The sequence below is a fragment of the Protopterus annectens genome, chromosome 8.part0 (assembly GCF_019279795.1).
Source record: "Protopterus annectens isolate FY-2018-M chromosome 8.part0, PAN1.0, whole genome shotgun sequence".
Taxonomy (NCBI): domain Eukaryota; kingdom Metazoa; phylum Chordata; order Ceratodontiformes; family Protopteridae; genus Protopterus; species Protopterus annectens.
In genome coordinates, this window is record NC_056741.1 from 1,987,354,648 (window position 1) to 1,987,373,494 (window position 18,847).

Below are 18,847 nucleotides of genomic sequence, written 5' to 3' on the forward strand. Positions count from 1 at the left end.
GAGTGTGGCTGCTTTGAAAAATGCAATGAGATTTTGTTGTGCTGTTGAGGTTTGAGTGTGTTAGTGCAGTACACTGGTGGACTTGGAGGTTTCGGGAGGGATTTTTAGTATTTTAGTATATGTGGGTTTAGTTCTGGTGATATGTTGGGGAGATGCTTGATGTGCATGTGTTCTGCCAACCAGACGACCTGAGAGAATTGCCTGCAGTTTAAGTAAATAAGTACACTTTTCAAAAGCAAATGTAATGTTTGATAACAATACAAAGTGTCAGTGAGCATGCAACAGTTTTTACTTTGCTTTCGAATTACCTAGTGTAAACAGGCTGGTGACAGATGAGATAAGGCCTCACTTTGGTCCCATAACGTACAGGAGCCTGATGGAAGGCTACAGAGATTTTGGTGACTATGGGCCTACTAGATAGTAAGCTGCAAGTATTTCATCTGGATAGCACGATGCAAAGTGGAGCAGGTAATTGGAGCATAAGTAATACTGCACCAATATTTGGCAGTCCCAGTTTAAAAGTCACTATGTAACAACAGTGTTCATGGTATTGACTTCTTCCCTCTCATTTCTATAAAAGAACACAAGGATGTGAATTTTTAACTCTAAAACTATAGAGAGTATGTGCAAGATACTGGTGAATAACATAATCCCACACAATGTAGTGTTAAACAGTCTTACCACTTGTACCACCACCAACAGACCAGAGTATTTCAAGAAAGGGATTATTTATAGGTGCTCACTGACTACTATCTATAGCATAGGTTTAGGTTTGTCTTATTCTGTAGGTTCCTGTGTCATGAGTGAGCTCTAATTACATTACCATGCGATGTCTCTTGACCAAACAATTGCCATATTAGCTTGTATCATGCATTAACCACTCATTGTATTACCATACATTGTGCCTTTACTAACAATTTACTGTGTTAATACATTTATTTATTTTATGCAGGTAGAAAGGACCAACAGCCCTTTTTCATCTGTTACTTTGTAAAATAATGACACTGAAAAATGACAATGGTTGGAAGACAAGCACATACAGCAGACCAGAGTAGTTTTATGCAAAGACAAGATATAGTTTAGTGTTCAAGCCCCTGTGACAGTAGAATGACAAATTAAATAGCTGCACTTGATACTTAGTTTGAACAAGATATTAAATGCAAAGGATCTTCAACTGTACTAGTGTGTCTTATTAGACCACCTGGGATATTAGTGCATGGTGTCTCATTGCAGACTACATTCTGTACAAGTAGGAAATGTACCTTGACTGCCTTTTTTCAGTGATACAAGACTGTGTGCCTTGACTGACTATTTCCTGTATAGGTGTGTTGTGTGTCATCACTGACCTCTCACTGATATCTCACTCTGTTATAGTACATGCATGTGCATTTTCCCAGCGCATTGACTTTGGTTCCATGATGCTGTCTCAGCTGCTGAATCAGGACCATTGCAGCTCTGGAAGCTTGGTCGGAGCTGTTATTCTTTACAGTTTTTATCCATTTTCACTTCTTCTTTAAGGACTAGATGTATTATATGTGATTACTGAAAAGCAACTTGAGTGCCTGCACAAACCTTTATTCAGCAGTACAGAAAGGTTATTAGTGCAATGGACTAAACATTGTTTTTTTTACTTCCCTCAGGAAGAGAGAAAACATACAGTGAGAGGAAGGACTGGGGAGATAATGGGGTCTACGTGATAACTGAAAGGGAGAAAGTTTCAGTTTTGATAGTAGGAACTAAGTCTGTACAAGTAGTGGACCTGGAATGGCTTACCAAAGAGAGTGGTGGTATACAAGATGGTGGAGGCATTCTAATGAGCATGAAACGAGTGGAGGAGTAGTCTTTGCAGTGGAGAGGTGAGTCAACAGTGTAGAGTTATGGTGTACCACTTAGAAAGTTTTGACAGTCCTTAGGCCTGCTTATCCAGGCAGTATCATATGGTTTTATGGTTATATTTCAGCATTTTCCATTCCATCTGATCCTATAGTAAGACCACTTCCAAATTCAGGTTACCAGTATCAGAGGTAGAAACATGGCCTGTCTGACAGTTAGTCTTTCCAAGTACCAGGTACTTGGGTAAACAAATTTGAAGGTACCGTGATTTAGCTATCACAGCAGCTCTTTAAAATCCAGCAGATCTATGTTTTAGAATATGATCTTAAACAAATCAGTTTAGCTACTTTTTAGTTTGTTGAGTTGATGACCAACATATAGGTTCATAGGTATGTACTAGGCTAGCTACCCATGTAAGCTATGTTAAGCCTAGCCAACTTCTCTAAAGGTGAGAAACAAACATTGTACTTTGTCTGTATGAGGTAAACACTTTAACCATTATGCCATCCCCAACCCTACTATTTATTAGGGGATAAAGATGCAGGATATCTTTATCATAAATTTACATTTCTTAGTAAAAAATGAAATTAAAAAAAAGAAGGATTAGGGAATAGAAATTCAAATGCAATATAAACCATAGTATCAGTAACACTTAAGAAGAACTGAACTAAAAATTAAAAACAAAAAATATAAACAAGAACCAGTTCCAGAGTGTAACTGCTGTCTTTGTTAAAATTATTTGGACAAGTGATGAACGATTTTATCATCATTGTGCAGTCTTTATCAGATATTTTCCCAAACAGCAAGTTTTAAGGCTTGTATTTATATAATGTTGCCATTTGTATAACAAAAGAAGTAATTCAAAACATTTAAATTAACTAATATATATATATATATATATATATATATATATATATATATATATATATATCTGTAAAATAGACTGGAGCCACTGATTGTACATGTAAAGACAATAAAATGCAAACATTTGCTATTAGCTCCCCAGTACAAAACAGCAGCCTAGCTGATATTCATATTTAAGTTTTTGAGTGGCTAAATGTCATTTTGGCAAAGGCTTCCATAGGTTACCTCCAGATTGGCTGTTCATTTTCCTTCTTTTCATTTTATTGGTTAGGAATTAGCATTTTCCATTGGAAAGTTTGTCTCATGAATTCTGTGCTAGTTGACAAAAACATTCACCACCAATATGAATAATTTTAATAACGGAAATAGCATATTTTAGCTCATGTTTTTGTTAGAATTTTAGAAAACTGAACTAAACAATTATAACTACCTGAGTGTGCAGAAAATTGGAAGAGTCACAGATACAACTGGACTATGTAGAAGAATTTAAAAAAGAAACAGAAAGAACAGACATTTGGAAGAAGGATTTAAACATAAAAGGTAGCAAGGAACCTATCAAATAAGGATTTAAGCAGAGTTTGGGCATCTAAAATTCTGTAAAAAGGTATTTAAACAAAGCAGGATGCTAAGGATTTAAACAGAGAACAGAAAGGACAGGTATAAATGTAGAAGTATTTAGTCAATTATCTGTACCCGGGGTGAAGATGCACTAAGATTTAGTAATAGCTCAGGAATTGACTAAGATGTTAAAATAACAAGACTCTGAGGGCAAATAGTGGAAACTCATAGAGGAATGTAGGGGGGGGGATAGCTGAGTCTGGTGGAGTGGGAAGGAGAAAGGTGAGTGAGCAATTCCAGATATGCTGTATTATTCTGTTTTAAGGATTTATGTGTGGGGAGTCAGAGTACTGAGCATGCAGAATACCTGGATGGAAGGGGAACTCATGGAGCCAAGGAGGATAGAAGTGATAAGGACAAATAGGTCAGGTGATAAATGTGAAGGGGAAAAGGCAGAAGTAGGCTAGCAGTGGAACCATGCAGAAAGTAGAAGGAAGAAGGATGCAAAGCAGATGACAGAGGATGAAAATGCGGAACATTATCATAAAAAAGAGTAACTTCAGGAAGTCACAAAAGCAGTAAAGACTGTGAAACTGTAGCAGATAAATATAGCTGAGGGGTAACAGATGGCAGTGGGGCAAAAATGGAGTGGGTTGTAGTAAGAAAGGGTATTCAAGAAGTGGTCAGGTGAGAAGGATGGCAGTAATAAAATTATGCAAATAAAACATTCAGTGGCAAAGGGAAGGATATGGCATTGCAGAGCCATAACTAGAGTGATATCAGGATGGCAACTATCCCAGTTGCAAGCTGTTAGGGAACACAATCCACAGGTGCTGAAGGTGTGGGAGGGCAGAACCAGAGTTCATCTTATGAAGCTGGGCTAACATACTGACTTTATAAATGAATGCCAATTCTACATTTGCGATTAGGCCTGAAGCACTGTGCTCAATATGTGGTGCTTTGATTGCAGCAAGCCGCTATTACATTTGTAGCAAGCAGCTTCCTAAAATTTAAGCAGGGTAGATTAATTTTTTTTTTTTTTTTACTTTTTTGACCCAGACTTTGTGTTGCTTGGATAACAGTTTTAGGAGAATTGTACAGTACCAGCTGTCTTAGCTATGGTTCTGCAACATACAGCAGTAAGAAGAAAAAATATCCTGGGAATGGAGGTAAAAAAAGAGAAAAGGCAGGACATCAGTCTGGAAAGGAGGGTGAGCACTGAGACTGGAGGGAGGCATTGGTGATCATTAGTTTCATCACAAGCACACTAAAATCTTAGGAAATAGAAATAGGAAGGACCTGGTTTTCAGTCAGATTATTCTCTGAGCTGACATTAAACACAGTTTGGCAGGAGATGGCAGAAGTGGTCACCAGGGGGACCAGATAGACATTTTATCGTCTCTGCTAGAACAAGTTGTGTGCATGTGGTCTGCGTTTGAGGGGTAGGTAGAAGTGCCCTTTCTACTTGTTGAGATTTTGTCTGTTGTCTGCTTTGTACTTAGTTGAATGATTTCCTTGGCTTTACTTGTTGCACTGTTAATTTGTGAGCTGCATGATGGGAAATCTGCTGTGTATTTGTTTCGTGCCCTTCTCTTCCTAAATGTGTTATTACTAACACTTATATGGAACTGTCATCTGTACTGCTTTTACTGTAGTTTGTATACTAGTTATGTGCTACTTTGTTGCACTTAAAACCATTATGCTGCCACTACCCCATTAGTGTTCTTTGCCTTTGGAAAGCTGCCTTTTTTTACTGCAATAAGGTAGATGTTTCTGAATATGTGTTTCACAATGGTTGTTACATTGTTGCTAATTTCCTCAAGTTTGCCTTCATTACTACATTCGCTGTAGCAGAATTGTTTGATATGGAAGGGGAGAATTGTGTACAAAATTCTAGATCTTTTTTTGTTTACTCACTTTGAGAAACTGTGATTTAAAGTCATCCTTCTCCTTCCACATGTAGATAAGAAATAGATTTGGTACTGTATTCCCGCTATTTTTATAGCCTGGATTACTGAACATTGTGTGGTGTTGGGGACATATCAGTGGAGGATTCTGATAGGCTTTTACTTCCAGCTTGGTATTTGCAGCACAAATTGTTCTCTTAGAGTCCTGCTTTATCTTTGCTTGTTGAATAATTGGAGTGATTTATCTCCATTTATTGTTCCTTTGAATAAGTGTTGGACTTTATTGAATCAATATGATGTTATTCATATTTATTGTGGCAAACAGTGCACATTAATAATGTATCAATTTTATGTTGTATTGTTAACTCATTCACAAATATAATGCCTCTTTTGTATACCTCCATTTAGCACCTATAGCTTCTTATGGTATCCTGACATTTTTTAGGACTAGCTTAATTGAGTTACTTACCAGTTAATAATAGGCAGAATAAGAAAGGTCAGGGTATAAATAAAATGACACAAAGACTGTTAATCAATAATGTCCTGCTGTTGAGGTATTAATCACTGTTTGTCACTTGTTATTAATATGTTATTTTTTTCCATTCATATTTTCTTGAATGAAAGTGCTACATTTTATTGAATGAGGGGAGGGGCACTGTGTGAAATTTCATGGTAGGGGACAGTAAAGTAACTTATCACTATCTATCCATCTAAAGTACACTGTACTGGAAATATTGCTTGTTGTTTGATAGTAATTATGAAGCTATGCAGCATTTCCTCAGCATAATTGCTAAGGTGTGTATCTCATAGACACAAGGTACGGGGTTTGATTCTCACCTTTGAGGGAAATTGTCTAGACTTAAAATGACCCATGATGGCAACTAGTTTAGTACCTACCTATGAACATTAATATCTCCAAAACAAGTGACTTGTGAATTATTACATGGCATCAGGTGAAAACCTAGATGATATTGAAGAAAACTGTCACTAAAATATGCACTTCTACATGTTCTACATTTTGATAGACATTTAATGTTATTTATGTTGTTACTTATGCAAACAGGCAAAACTGTTTATATCTCTGCAAACATATTCATAAAAAAGCACTTAGCAATTTCATGATGATATGTAAAAGTTCAAGTTTGGTTGAACAGAAGTGCCTTGACACTATCTTTGAGATTCAGTAAGGTTTATTGCAAGTGGCAAGCCCTACCATGAGTGACCAGTCCTTAAGGTAATGTTTTCTGATTTAGAGACTGCCATACCTCAGTGAATTTCTGCATGTGGAAAAATCACTGCTGATGGCAGAGTCCCAGTATCTGTGCTGGAGGATAATGAGGAAGTCCAGGGAACAGCTAATGCTAATTATTCATATGCTTTTCCCTGGACACTGCTATGGCTACCCATTTACACTGATGAGTGATTAAATTAATATGGCCAACACATGGTGGTCACCAATTCAAGTCAAGTGGTTGAGTGTGTTTGGGAGTTTGGGAGTCCAGTCAAGTAGTGTTATGATGTTGAGTGGCGAATGCCTGTGTGTGTGTGTGTGTGTGTATGTGTGTGTGTGTGTGTGTGTGTGTGTGTGTGTGTGTGTGTGTGTGTGTGTGTGTGCGTGTGTGTCTCTGTGTGCATGTATGAATGTGTGTGAGAGTGTGTATGGGAGTGTCTGTGGTAATGCAATGCATAGGCTGCCAGAGGAAATTACCACCAAAAGTGCTTGTTATCACTGCTGGTAAAAAAGACAAATTTAGAGACATGCAAATTAGCTTATAATGAGGTGTTCCCCACAGCACCTAAAGATGTCTCTGAATCACTTTTTCTGAGATTGCATATACTGGACTTACCTGTGGAAGGCAGTTTATGAGGTCACAGTGGATTTCTCTGAATCTCAACCTCTATGTTATGCAGTTTCTGAGATATGAAAAGTTGTTTGTGAAACCTTACAAAAAAGTACAATTTGCAGTTTGTGTATGTTATAATCCATTACAACCCTTGATGTAAAGACTGAATGCAGTGACTGTTGTCATTTTAAAGAACATTTTTGATGATAACATTACTGTTTGTATTTTTGATAGTATTTACTTTTCACAATATTTTACATCAATTTGGCTTATGCTTCTTAAATTGATTTTTCAGAAAATATTTTGGTATGTGTGTAGAGGTCTGGCATTCCACAACTCAGAGGTGTTAATAATTCAGGTAAATATATAAACTTGTACTTTGAACTTGAGAACAAGAGAGGCAGTGGTTAGACACCAGGCAGAGGGACACATGGTAGATTTTCTGAGGTACTTCCATTGACTGCAGTCAGTACACCCAGGTAAGAAAGGCTTAGTTATCCAATTGACTGGGTCATGGAATAGAAAAGGAGTGTGAACTGGGTTAGTAAGAGATTGGGGAAGGTTTGGCAGAATGTGGAGACCTCTGTGGCAAAGAAATCCTTCTTTCCAGTCCTTCAAGGTTATCACTGTTTAAAACAAGATTTGAAAGGTTATTTCTTGGTAAGTTTAAAACAAGATTTGAAAGATTATTTCTTGGTAACAACAACTTTAAGATGAGATGGACTTCGGAGGGAGGGCCAAGTAAAATTAACATTTTAGTAGGATATAAAATAAGTAAGGTAAGATGGCCCTGGTAAAGTAAAAAAGGGGTAGGGAAGACATGAATGTGGAAGCCAGAAAAGGATAGATAATGACTCCGAGCACTGCAGGGAGGCTAGGACATAACACAGGAGCGTTCCAACCAGTAGTTCACAGAATATAACACAAGAGCGAAAGATGATATTACAGGCATCACTGAGACATGGGTAAATGTGTAAAGAGGACAGAACATAATAGCAATGTGTACACTTTTCAAGAAGGATTTTGGAGCTGCAGTTTCTATCAATGAAAGCGAGAACGAAAAAGAGAGATTTTTGAGATCAGAGAGGAGGAAAGCAAGGAAATTATGGCAAGCCAACTGTAAGTTTTATGGGACAATAATGTTCCCAGAGTCAGTACAGTAGAAGTAAATGTAGAGAAGGCAGGAAGCCAAAGCATTAGACCGAAACTGGATATCAACTCAGACACACCAAAGGAAAGTGATGCTACACTGGCTGTTATAGTAGAGGAACTGTATCTCCAGAAGAGTGTTTATCATCAGGAGATGATATGGACATATTGTCATCCATGTCAGAAAGGGAAAGTATATTACAGAAACACTAAATCATGAAAGAATTGTAGATGTGAGTCTAGCAAAACTGAATAGGATAAGGGACATTTGTGTCAACATCTTACTAACCAGCAGTTATATAACTATATAGGGTACTGTGGGAGCAAAAAGATAGGACACTGAAGACAAGGACTTTATGCATAGCACGTCATAGGGAATGGATCTGATAAAGTGAATAGAACAATGATGTAGGAGCTGAAGAGCTGGATCTGGGTACAGGGAGTAAAGAATCATTTGCACAAAGTCAGGAGAAAGTGGATTGATTGTAATGGAGGGAACACTTAGGAGGAAGCAAATGGAAAAAGAAAGAATCCATTATGGCTAAGGATGAAGGTAAAGGTAAAGCTAAGGGTAAAGGAAAGGGCTGAAAAGAAATGGAAGGAGGATGCTGGTAAATAATACTGTCTGGATGGAAAAAGGAAGCCACCTAAGGAACTAGTGGAAGGAATTAAGTAAGGAGCAAGTGTTTTTTTTTCACATTGTAGAAAATTGGGGAGAAAAGCCTCCCTAACATAATCAAGAATAGGAGGGACACAACAGAGCTAGAGAGAAAATCTTAATTGTGAATCTTTATGCCGTTCTTCATGAAAGAAAAAGTATGGGAGGGTGCTGGCCAGGAGGAGGAGGAGATGGTGATGGATGGATAAAGCAAATAAGATGAGGTAGAGAATAAACTGAAGAAGATACTTAATTAAGATTGAGGCACAGGAATAATGTTCTAAGCAATCTTGCTGAGGCTCTAGCATTTAACAGATCCGTTGCTGGTGGAAAGGTCTATTATGGTTGGAAATCTTCTGGACAATAATCAGCTCCTGGATCAGAACCACTATGGATTTTTAGTTACAAGATGTTGTCAGACAGACTTAGTCCAATATTTTCACTTAGTCTTTCTTGGGTTAACTTGACAGGAATATGTTACCATTTGATATAATGTATCTGAACTGCTGCCTTTGGCTCAGTTTCTCACTATCAGAAAGGATCAGGAATAGAAAAATTTGTGCAAATAACAGCATGTCTGGATGGGAGGTCATAGTGGATGATGTAGCAGGAAGAGTGAGAGTAATATGGTGTGCCTTGTGGATCCATTTTGGGCTTTCTGTTTGTTTTATCTTTGAAGAACATTAGCCTCAACTCAGGTAACATCAGGATTACAGCAACTCTGCATGACGAATGGGGGAGGTAGCATGTAGGAACCTGGAATTACCCTGTAGTAGGTGGTACAAAAGGTGGTAATTGAAGTTTAATGCAAACAAGTACAAAGTACGGGACTTGGGCCATCATAATCCAAGAAGAACTAACAATTTAAGATGGTTAGAGCCTAAGGAAAAAGCCTTAGGTTAGTAAAAAAGTGACCACTCACAAGATAGACTGTAAAAAGCTGACGCTGCAGCTAACAAAATGCTAGACTGTCTTTAGCTGCTCACACCACAGGAGATATCTGGGATGATTTAACTTTACATGTTGGGGTTGGCATAATGGGTAAGGTGTTTACTTCATAGATATAAGATACAGGGTTTGATTCTGACCTCTGGTTATTGGCTAAGCTTGTAATAGTCTGCAGACTGATAGCCTTGTAGTTACCTATGAACTTGTGAGTGACAAAACTAGGAAGGATGGACAGAAAGACAAGAAGGAGGCATCAACAACAAATACAGCCAAGGCCTAAAAAGTTTTTCTTCTCTGAACAGGTAGAAGAATCCTAGAATGGGTTTCCTGGAAGAGTGGTAGAGTATAAGGGAGTAGAAACTTGTAAGAAGACATGGGATAGACATAAGAATGGTGGTGGGGAAGTGGAAGAGGTAGCTGTAGAATGCTGGCTAAATTACTGAAGCAGTTTGCTTGCAGAGCGTTTGTACCTATGAACATATAATGTTACTGAGATACATACGTCTACCCTAATCAGCAAGCAAGATCAAGTGGTTAATAAATACACTTGTTATACATTTTAGATGTGGCTTAAACTAAGATGGAAATAAATACAAGAATACATTGCTGTTACTGAAAAATAAATACATATTACTGTCTAGGGATGGGAGGGGGCTCATATATAACAGAATAGCTGGAAATGTACCTTATAAACTGGTTTAACAGATGGTAATATAAAAACGATTATAATATATTATATTTTTAAAGATTATGGTTTAATGATGCGTGACTGTACCATATCAATATTTTACCATGAGAAGCATTTACAAAAGTTTCCTGGTTTTTCGGGTGTTATCTTATTTCCCTTTATTTTCCTTTTCCCACCTCCCTTGAATTATGGCACCTAAGTAGCAGCCCTTGTCATTAGTGCACAACAGGGAACAGAGGGCACCCCTAATGCAGGGTCCTGTTAATTAGCTGAAATGCTTCACAGAGAGGTTATCATCATAATTTGGTGATACAGGTTAAAGCTTATCAGAGCTCTGCACAATGAAGGTGATTTGCCTAAGAGGCAGAAAAGCATCTCAACTCACTCCAGCTTAGAAAAGCTTGAAGACAAGTAGGAGCATTTAGTAAATATAATTCCCCTTCCCCCTTTGCAGAATCCTATTCTTGCTTTATTTTGCCATCAATATGCAAAGGTTGAATTCATGCATTTAGCATAGTTTCGGTCGAGTCTCAGGCAATGTAAATAATTTAGTTAAGTCTCAGTTTAGACCTTTGATCTTGATAGCTCATTTAAAGAGGCATTGTGTTAATCAATAAAATATTATGTGCAGACATAACTGAGAGCATAGCTGCCAGGTATTAAAATGATTATAACAATGCACACGACATACCCTTGATCCGTGCATGTACACTTAGTAAGGAGTTAAACTGTTCATAAACATTTGTGTACCACACAAGGCCACTTTGCATGCCCTTGCGTAGTACATAAGAGGAATGTGATTGAGAAGATACTGCTGTTCTGATGTGCAATGACTTCCATCTCAGTAGAGACAGGATTTCCTAGCTGCATACCAATGTCCAGTGTGACAGTGGCATATGTAAAATAGGTTCCTTGTATTAGACTCCTGCCCATCATGGATGTGTTCTGTTTCAGAAGTTGCACAGTATGATGATTCATAGAAGTCCCACACTATGGAACATTTGCGCATAGCAAAAAAAGGTATCTGTACTGGACAGAGTCCTCAACATAAGCCATGTTGCAGTTCATGCTTTAGGTCCAGAAGGGTTTCAGCATTATTAACATACAGGATATTCTCAGTATTCTGCATTACACTGATTAGCCCGCAGTGACACTTTAAATCATTTGTAAGTATGAAGAACATCAATAGTCCCACCAGTGGTCCCTGTAGAATTTCCATTGAAGTTGTGTGGCTGAAGACAGAACAGAACTGCACAGATAACGCAGACATATTTTCCCACAAGTGTCCAAGTCTACTACTAAATGCTTTCTCACAAAGAAGATGGTTATTTACTGGGCTGAAAGATTTTAGCAGCTCTAGAAACAATTAGTGCTGAAAAGTTTCCTTTATCTGGAGTTCCTTGAACAGTGCAATTTAGGTTACTGTGCACAGCTTTAACCCCCTCCCCCGACCTGAAACTATGCATTATGTCTAACATGATGGTGTGGTTGGAGGAGACTACATTTGTTTATGTTCACTGAAGAGCCTACAGGGGGAGAGGGGGAGGAGGCTGTATAAGGACAGCAGAGAGAGAAGAATATTAATGGACAGTAGATGAACATGTTAAGGAAGGAGCTGTGGAAAGATGACATGATGAAGAAGACATGGAGGGACAACGAGCGACATGACAGATGTAGGATAACAGTGTGTGGATGTACTTGAAATTAGCTATGGAAAGAAAGTATTGGGGGATGGTAGGAAGAAGACACTATGAATGGACAGCTGGGGGTGAGGTAGATGATATGACGAATACTCTGTGAAGGGACATTTGAGTGATAAGGGTGTGGCGGGATAGCATACCGCTCACGTGTACAGATTTTCGCAGAATGTCCAGATTTTGCCTTATATTTTTGGCCCATTTTTCAGAAAATTGTGGTTTTCTGGCAAATTAGTGGTAAATCATTAAAGATTTAAGTTAGAAAATAATGACAGACATTTGAGTTTCAAACTTTATACCTGTTGCTGGTCTTGGTTTTCAATTGAAGACGAACAGGCGGGGTAGTTCATTTATATGCTTTATTACACAGAAACACATCGTGATGGATAGCAGGAACATAAAATATAAATTAACTGATTAACTGACAGACTACAAAAACATACATGCTTACATCTCAACAGCTTACTAAATGGCAGTCAGGTTACACATGCTCAGTATTTATACACTTGTGCAAGGCCATTGAAAGCTTCTTAAAGGTATACATAAATACTGTTCTGCAATACCCTACAGAACATTCATGCTAATGCAAAACCTGTTATTCTATCAATTTTCTAACTTTTAAAAGCAATATTTAAAAACTGTCCCTATTTTTGGGTCTTTGTCTCACTTTTATTGATGACTTTGTCCAGATTTCTTGCTCTAAGAAGTTGAGAGGTATGGGGAATAATTTGGTGAGAAGTCTATGTAAAGCCATTGGGAGGAGCAGGGTGTGGATGGATGATGGAGTGTGGAAGGAATGATAGAACTGACTGAAGACTATGACATGTCTATAAATGGTTAGTAAAGTGAACCTTGTACAGAAGGACTGAGGGGTAAGAAAGATGCAAAGGGGTAATGTACTGAGGTAGTAAAAGTGATTGGATGAGAATTTTGTGGAGGTACATTTATTTTTAGTAGGTATGGAGTGAATGTAGCTTGAAAATATGTTGAAATATATGAGAAAAGTGAGGTGTAATTAATAATGTGAGGCAGATGGGTGCAGCAGTAAACCCCATACTAGCTTTTCCATCCATGTGTCAGGAATCCTGCTGTGTCCTTTGTAAACCTATAGAGGTTAGAGTGAAGTAGAATTAACATATATGTAGGTGTAAAACTGAAATCCCACAGTTTGTCATGTGCTGTTTTTTTGATACTTAGACTGACATATATATTGAATCCAGTATTTATTTATTTTCATCTCAGTAAGTCAGAAGTTGTCTTTTTAAATGTCTGAGGCTGTGATGACTTCAAGAACAGGAAAACATGATTATTCTTTTTATTTAAACTTTTCCCTTTTCTGTATGCTTCTTCAACCTCAGATTATGTATATATAGTAATCAGAGTTTGGGGGCAGACTCTGCACTTTGAGGGGAATAGACAGCACAGTGCCCCTGCAAAAGTGATGGTTTGATGTTATTTTTTTCCAATTACTTTTTATTGCTTTGTTTTCCAAAAATACAAAGTAAAACAGACATAACAGAATGTAAGCATAAATGAGTAAAACAGACATAACAACATGTGAACATAAATGAGTAAAACAGACATAACAGCATGTAAACATAAATGAGTAAAACAGACATAACAGCATGTAAACCTAAATGAGTAAAGGTAAACAGTTTTTAGAGAGAAACATTTAGACACTTGCTAGAAATTAAAGACTAATGACTGACGTGATTACATCATATCTAAGGGTTACAAAAGAACGAGGTTATGATACAAAGTTGAGTGCAAGGTTTGTATAGGTAGGGTACCTTTACTAACCAGAATGAATGAAAAAACTTAAAAACTAGATACATATTTACAATATTTACAATGTTGGAAGCCATCTGTTTGTTGTTATCCTAGAAGTATGTTTTATGTTCTAATGATACACAATTTGTGTTTAGTAATGTAGAGTTTTTTTTTTTTTTTTTTTTTATTTAACTGCCACCTGATTTTTGTTTCGTTTTATGTATTCTGTATGCTTGTCAAAATTGTGTCTAGAAGAGAGTTCTAGTATGTTTGAAAGTATGATCTTTTTTTATACTTTTAGTAGCTAGTTTGTGGGAGGTGATATATTTAACTGCTATGTCTTTAAAATTGTTCCATGAGATATTTTTATTATTAACCCAATTCTTAGATATATAGAATTTAAGAAGAGCACATACTGTAAGTAAGATATGCTTGCACATTCCATTAATTGAACTAGGGATTATGTGCAGAATCATTGTTTCCCAGGAGAGGGTGGTTTTTGCGTATCCAACTTTTTCAAGTTGCACTCTTAAGGAACACCAGAGCCTGGAGATTTTCTTACAGCTCCAGAAGATGTGGAGAATATCCACATTTTCACTAGAGCAGAAAGGGCACAATGAGATTTTCTGTAACCAAATTTTTTGAGGACAGCTTTGGTATAGTATGCGTTGTTGTTAATCATCATTTGTGTGTATATAAGGTTTTTGAAAGGTGTAAGTTTTAACGTATTGTTGATGGCTTCTTATTTTTGTACTATTGCAATGGTATTATTTATTTTTTCCCAGAATCTTGAGTAAAGTATCGCAGATTTGTGTTTTAACTCATTTATTCATTTATAGGATTTTGAAATCATTTTTTCTTTAGCCATTAGTGATTTGATTTATGTTTTGGGTATTTTCTATATTTTGTATCTTTATTTTGTGGTTTGAGTATTTTAGCTTTACTAGTGATATAATTTGTCGAATGTAGTTATAGCTGCCTGGTGTATTAAATTTTGCTCTTAATTTATCAAGTGTTTCTTCCTTGTGCTGTAAGATATGCCATACTGTTAATTCTTTAATTAATGGGAATGATTTGAGATCAGTCATTTTGTTGTTTAACTTGATATTCGGGTTCATGTGTATAGGTTGTAGCAATATTAATGAATTCTGCAGATTGATGGATGAAAACAGAGATTGGAACATGATAATTTCATTTTTAATTATTGGGTGTAATTTCCAAAGAAATTTTTGTTTGGGATGAAGAAAAGGCGCAGCTTTGGGATTTATATTTAGGGAGTACAGTAGATTTGCCCATATTTTGACCCATATTGGGTATCAGATCTTTTTAGAGCTTTCATATTCTGAAATTTGGATCAACCGGTTTGCTTGTATGATAAGATAGTACAGATTAAAATCTGGTACCCCAACCCACCTTTTATTTTTTGTATTGCACGATTTTGATAACGTATTTTTGTTGTTTTAGGGTGCCATAGGAATTTGGAGAGGGCCTTTTCCATTGTTGTAAGTAGTTTTTTTGGTATTTTGAGACTAATAGAATTTAGCTGAAATAATATTTTGGGAAGAATATTCATTTTAATAATGGCAGATTTAGACAGAAGAGATAGATTTATGTTTTCCAATCTTAAGATGTCCTGCTTAATTTTATCCCAAGTTTTTAAGAGATTTGAATTATGCATTTCTTTGTAGGTGTGTGAAAAGTTTATGCCTAGGTATTTTAGCGTGTATGTTAAAGGTATATCAACAAAAGGGAAGTATGATAAATTATGATTTATGGGGTTAAGAGGGAATATGGAGGATTTTTTTGGGGTTCATGTTGTAATTTGTTATTCTGGAAAATTGTTTAATTGAGGAAAGTATTTTTGGTAAGTCTGTGTTTGGGAGTTCGAAGTATAACTTTAGTTCGTCAACAAAAGCGAATTATTTTGCTATTGTGTTATAAACCTTTGGGAAATGATGATAGGTGTTTTGGGTAATGTGGAGTAATAGTGGTTCTAAATATATGTTGAAAAGAAATGGAGACAGTGGGCAACATTGGCGAGTCCCATTTGTGATTTTGATGGGTTGGGAGTACATCTAGTTAATGCTTAGCATGGTGGTAGCATTGTTGTAAATCATCTTAATAGCAGTTATAAAAGATGGGGAAAGTTAAAGTGTGACATTGTTGAGAAAAGGAAATCTAGGTCAACATTGTCAAATGCTTTTGAGGCGTCTATTGTAGGTGCATATCTTGGATATTTATCCTTAGCTAAGAGAGAGATTAAGGTGTCTAACGTGCAAGTATTGTCACTTAATTGTCTTTTTTTCATAAAGCCCAGTTGTTCTGGGGAAATAAGTTTGTCCAAGGTTTTTTGTAATCAGTTCGCATTCAATGAAGTCAAAATTTTTATGTCAAGATTTGTAAGAGCAATGGGCCTGTAATTAATAGGATTTAGTTTGTCTGAATTTGGTTTTGGTATTAAAATTGCCTTTGAATTATTTAAGTATTTATCTGTAAAGCCATGCTTTATAATAAAGTTGTAGAGTCTTAACAAGATTGGAGCTAGTATGTGGCTACATTTTTTTGTAGAACATAGCCATAAATCCGTCAGGACCTGGGTATTTATTAACCTTTAGTTTTTTAATCGCTATTTTTATTTCACTGATTGATAAGGGACTGTTCAATAGGTAATATTGTTCTTCTTCAAGTTTTGGGAATTTTAAGTTGTTTAAGATCTTCTCTTATAAGTTAGACAAATATTTTTGCTTTTCAGGGTTATAAATATTGCTATATATGTCCCAGAACGAGTTAATTATATCTTCATTGTTGTACGAATTTCTATCTTTATAATATATTTCTGGGATGGTTTGATGGTATTATTTTTATTTATTTATCATTTATTGACCAGATAAGTCCTGATAGACTTGAGGCTGCTTTTCTGGGGAGAACCAAGGTAGAATTTATATTACTGAGATAATATGGCCAGGGCATCTGGTAACTATTTCAATAGGTGCCATGAGATATTTTACGTCCATCTGAGCTACCACCAACTCCATCAGCTATGTCCTCAGTTTATTACGTCATCTGAAGACTGGCACACGCAGGAATGTCTCACCCCCTAATGCTACACTGCAGTGTCAGGAATTCAAAAATTAATGTAATCACTTGGGATGGAAATAGAACCCACAGACTTCTGATATCTTAGCCCCAAAGGCAAGTGTGTGTGCTATCTGTTGAGCTACTGACCCACTGAAGTGTTGTGACTGTGCAAGCATGTAGCTGTCAGTATGTTAAGGTGGTTTGTGGACAGCATTAGATATTTTAGTTATGATATTTTATATCTAGATTAAGAGAGATGTGGCCTGTTTAGCTGAAACCTGTTTTGCTCTGTTTTTGGATTTATGGTTCATCTTCTGTCTAGCTCTTTAGAATTATTTGCTCATTTTGTAGTGCTGGTATTGCTTGTTGGTGTGTGTGTGTGTGTGTGTGTGTGTCTCTATATATGGCTTATAGTCATTTGATTGAATAGTACTTGACTTAAAATGAAATGCTTGAAGAATTTGACTGAAGACTAATTGACTGAAAACCCACTTGACTTAAATCCATTTGACAGAATGGTATTTAACTGAAAACCCATTTGAATGAAGCCCATTTCACTGAATCACAAATCCTTAAAAATATTGAACATAAGAGAATACAACATAAAATAGTATTTTTTTGCAAGGGGGCAAGCCCCCCTACATCCTCCTGTGGGGAATTGCCCCCCTTATTATATATAATGAATCCATGACCACATAAATACCAGAACACCATACAGAGTTAGTCACTGCTTGCACATCTGTCAATCACACTGAAGCTCTTTTTAAGCAGGGGATTTCCTTCCCTTGATTTTAAAGAAGAGTTGGAGGACCAGAAGGGCATTTTCTCTGGGGCAGATAAGGACAGTGCATCCTTCCAGCCCTGCAGCTCTTAGTAGATGACTTACTTTAGAGAAACTTTGAAGCTCATAAAGTTCTGTCTGGACTGGTATATGGCCCTTATTTAATTGTTCCAGAAATATATTACTGAGCATTTGGCGAAGAGTTGGGTCATCATGTTATTAATGCAGTCATCAAGGACACTATTTAGACAACTTGGAAGCATCCAGACTTTGCTCCTCCAGTATTCAAGAAGATGATATTCGTTATAAGGTCCTTGCTAACTAGATTCAGATCCTGTGCATGAATCCTCTGATGTCCAACAAAATGATGTCCTTCGTCCAGCACAATACCAAGAGATCATAGCGTTTAATTCCCTTATCACCAGACAGGGAATCTAAATCCTTAGAAAGAATAGGTAAGACAGTATTCTCTTCTGACTAGTTATGCCTTAATGCCTTCATCTGTTTTCACTTGTAGTGGACCAGGTACTGGACAAGCATTCATCCTTCTTTGAGTATGAGCTGAAGGATGGGGTACTCAAGAATCCACCTATGGCATTCAAATGAACTTGCATCTGTCTCACTATAGTTTTGACTGAACTTACACTAAGACTAGAGCAGCAGGCTCAGGCATGTCCCTTTGTGGAATGTCTTGGCTAAAGCTTTCCCTTCTTAAGCAGCAACTCAGATAACCAGCCCTGGATGTTCATTTCAAAAGGAAGGTTCTATTTAGCCATCATTTTGGGGATCTGACAGGTGATCTATTGAAACTGGAAGGACCTCAATGAGTCCTCTTTAGCATCTTCTTCTTTGTCTTCTTCCATGCCTATCCAATTCTCAACATTTTCCTCCACAGTAGCCATAAATCTGTATCCTTACCATATTGGTTACTTGCAGTTGTAATGGAGTTACTGTTTTGTGATATATTCTGAGAGTGATGCAAAAATATTTGACCTAAATAGTGCTGAATGGCTGACTAGTATCAGATTTAAATGATGTTGATATGTGAAATATTGAGAAAACATTTGTGTGT

The 18,847-nt window shown here is 36.8% G+C and overlaps 1 protein-coding gene across 1 annotated transcript in view; it reads left to right on the forward strand.

Annotated features, from left to right (window-relative positions):
* Positions 1-452: 452 nt before the first annotated feature.
* The window catches only part of LOC122808598 (junctophilin-3-like), a 1,013,050-nt gene continuing 994,655 nt past the window's right edge, over positions 453-18,847 (forward strand). Inside the window, exons 1-2 of the mRNA XM_044079555.1 lie at positions 453-468; positions 1,641-1,787. Of these exons, the coding sequence (XP_043935490.1) occupies positions 453-468; positions 1,641-1,787 (163 nt within the window). The remainder of the gene's footprint in view (positions 469-1,640; positions 1,788-18,847) is intronic.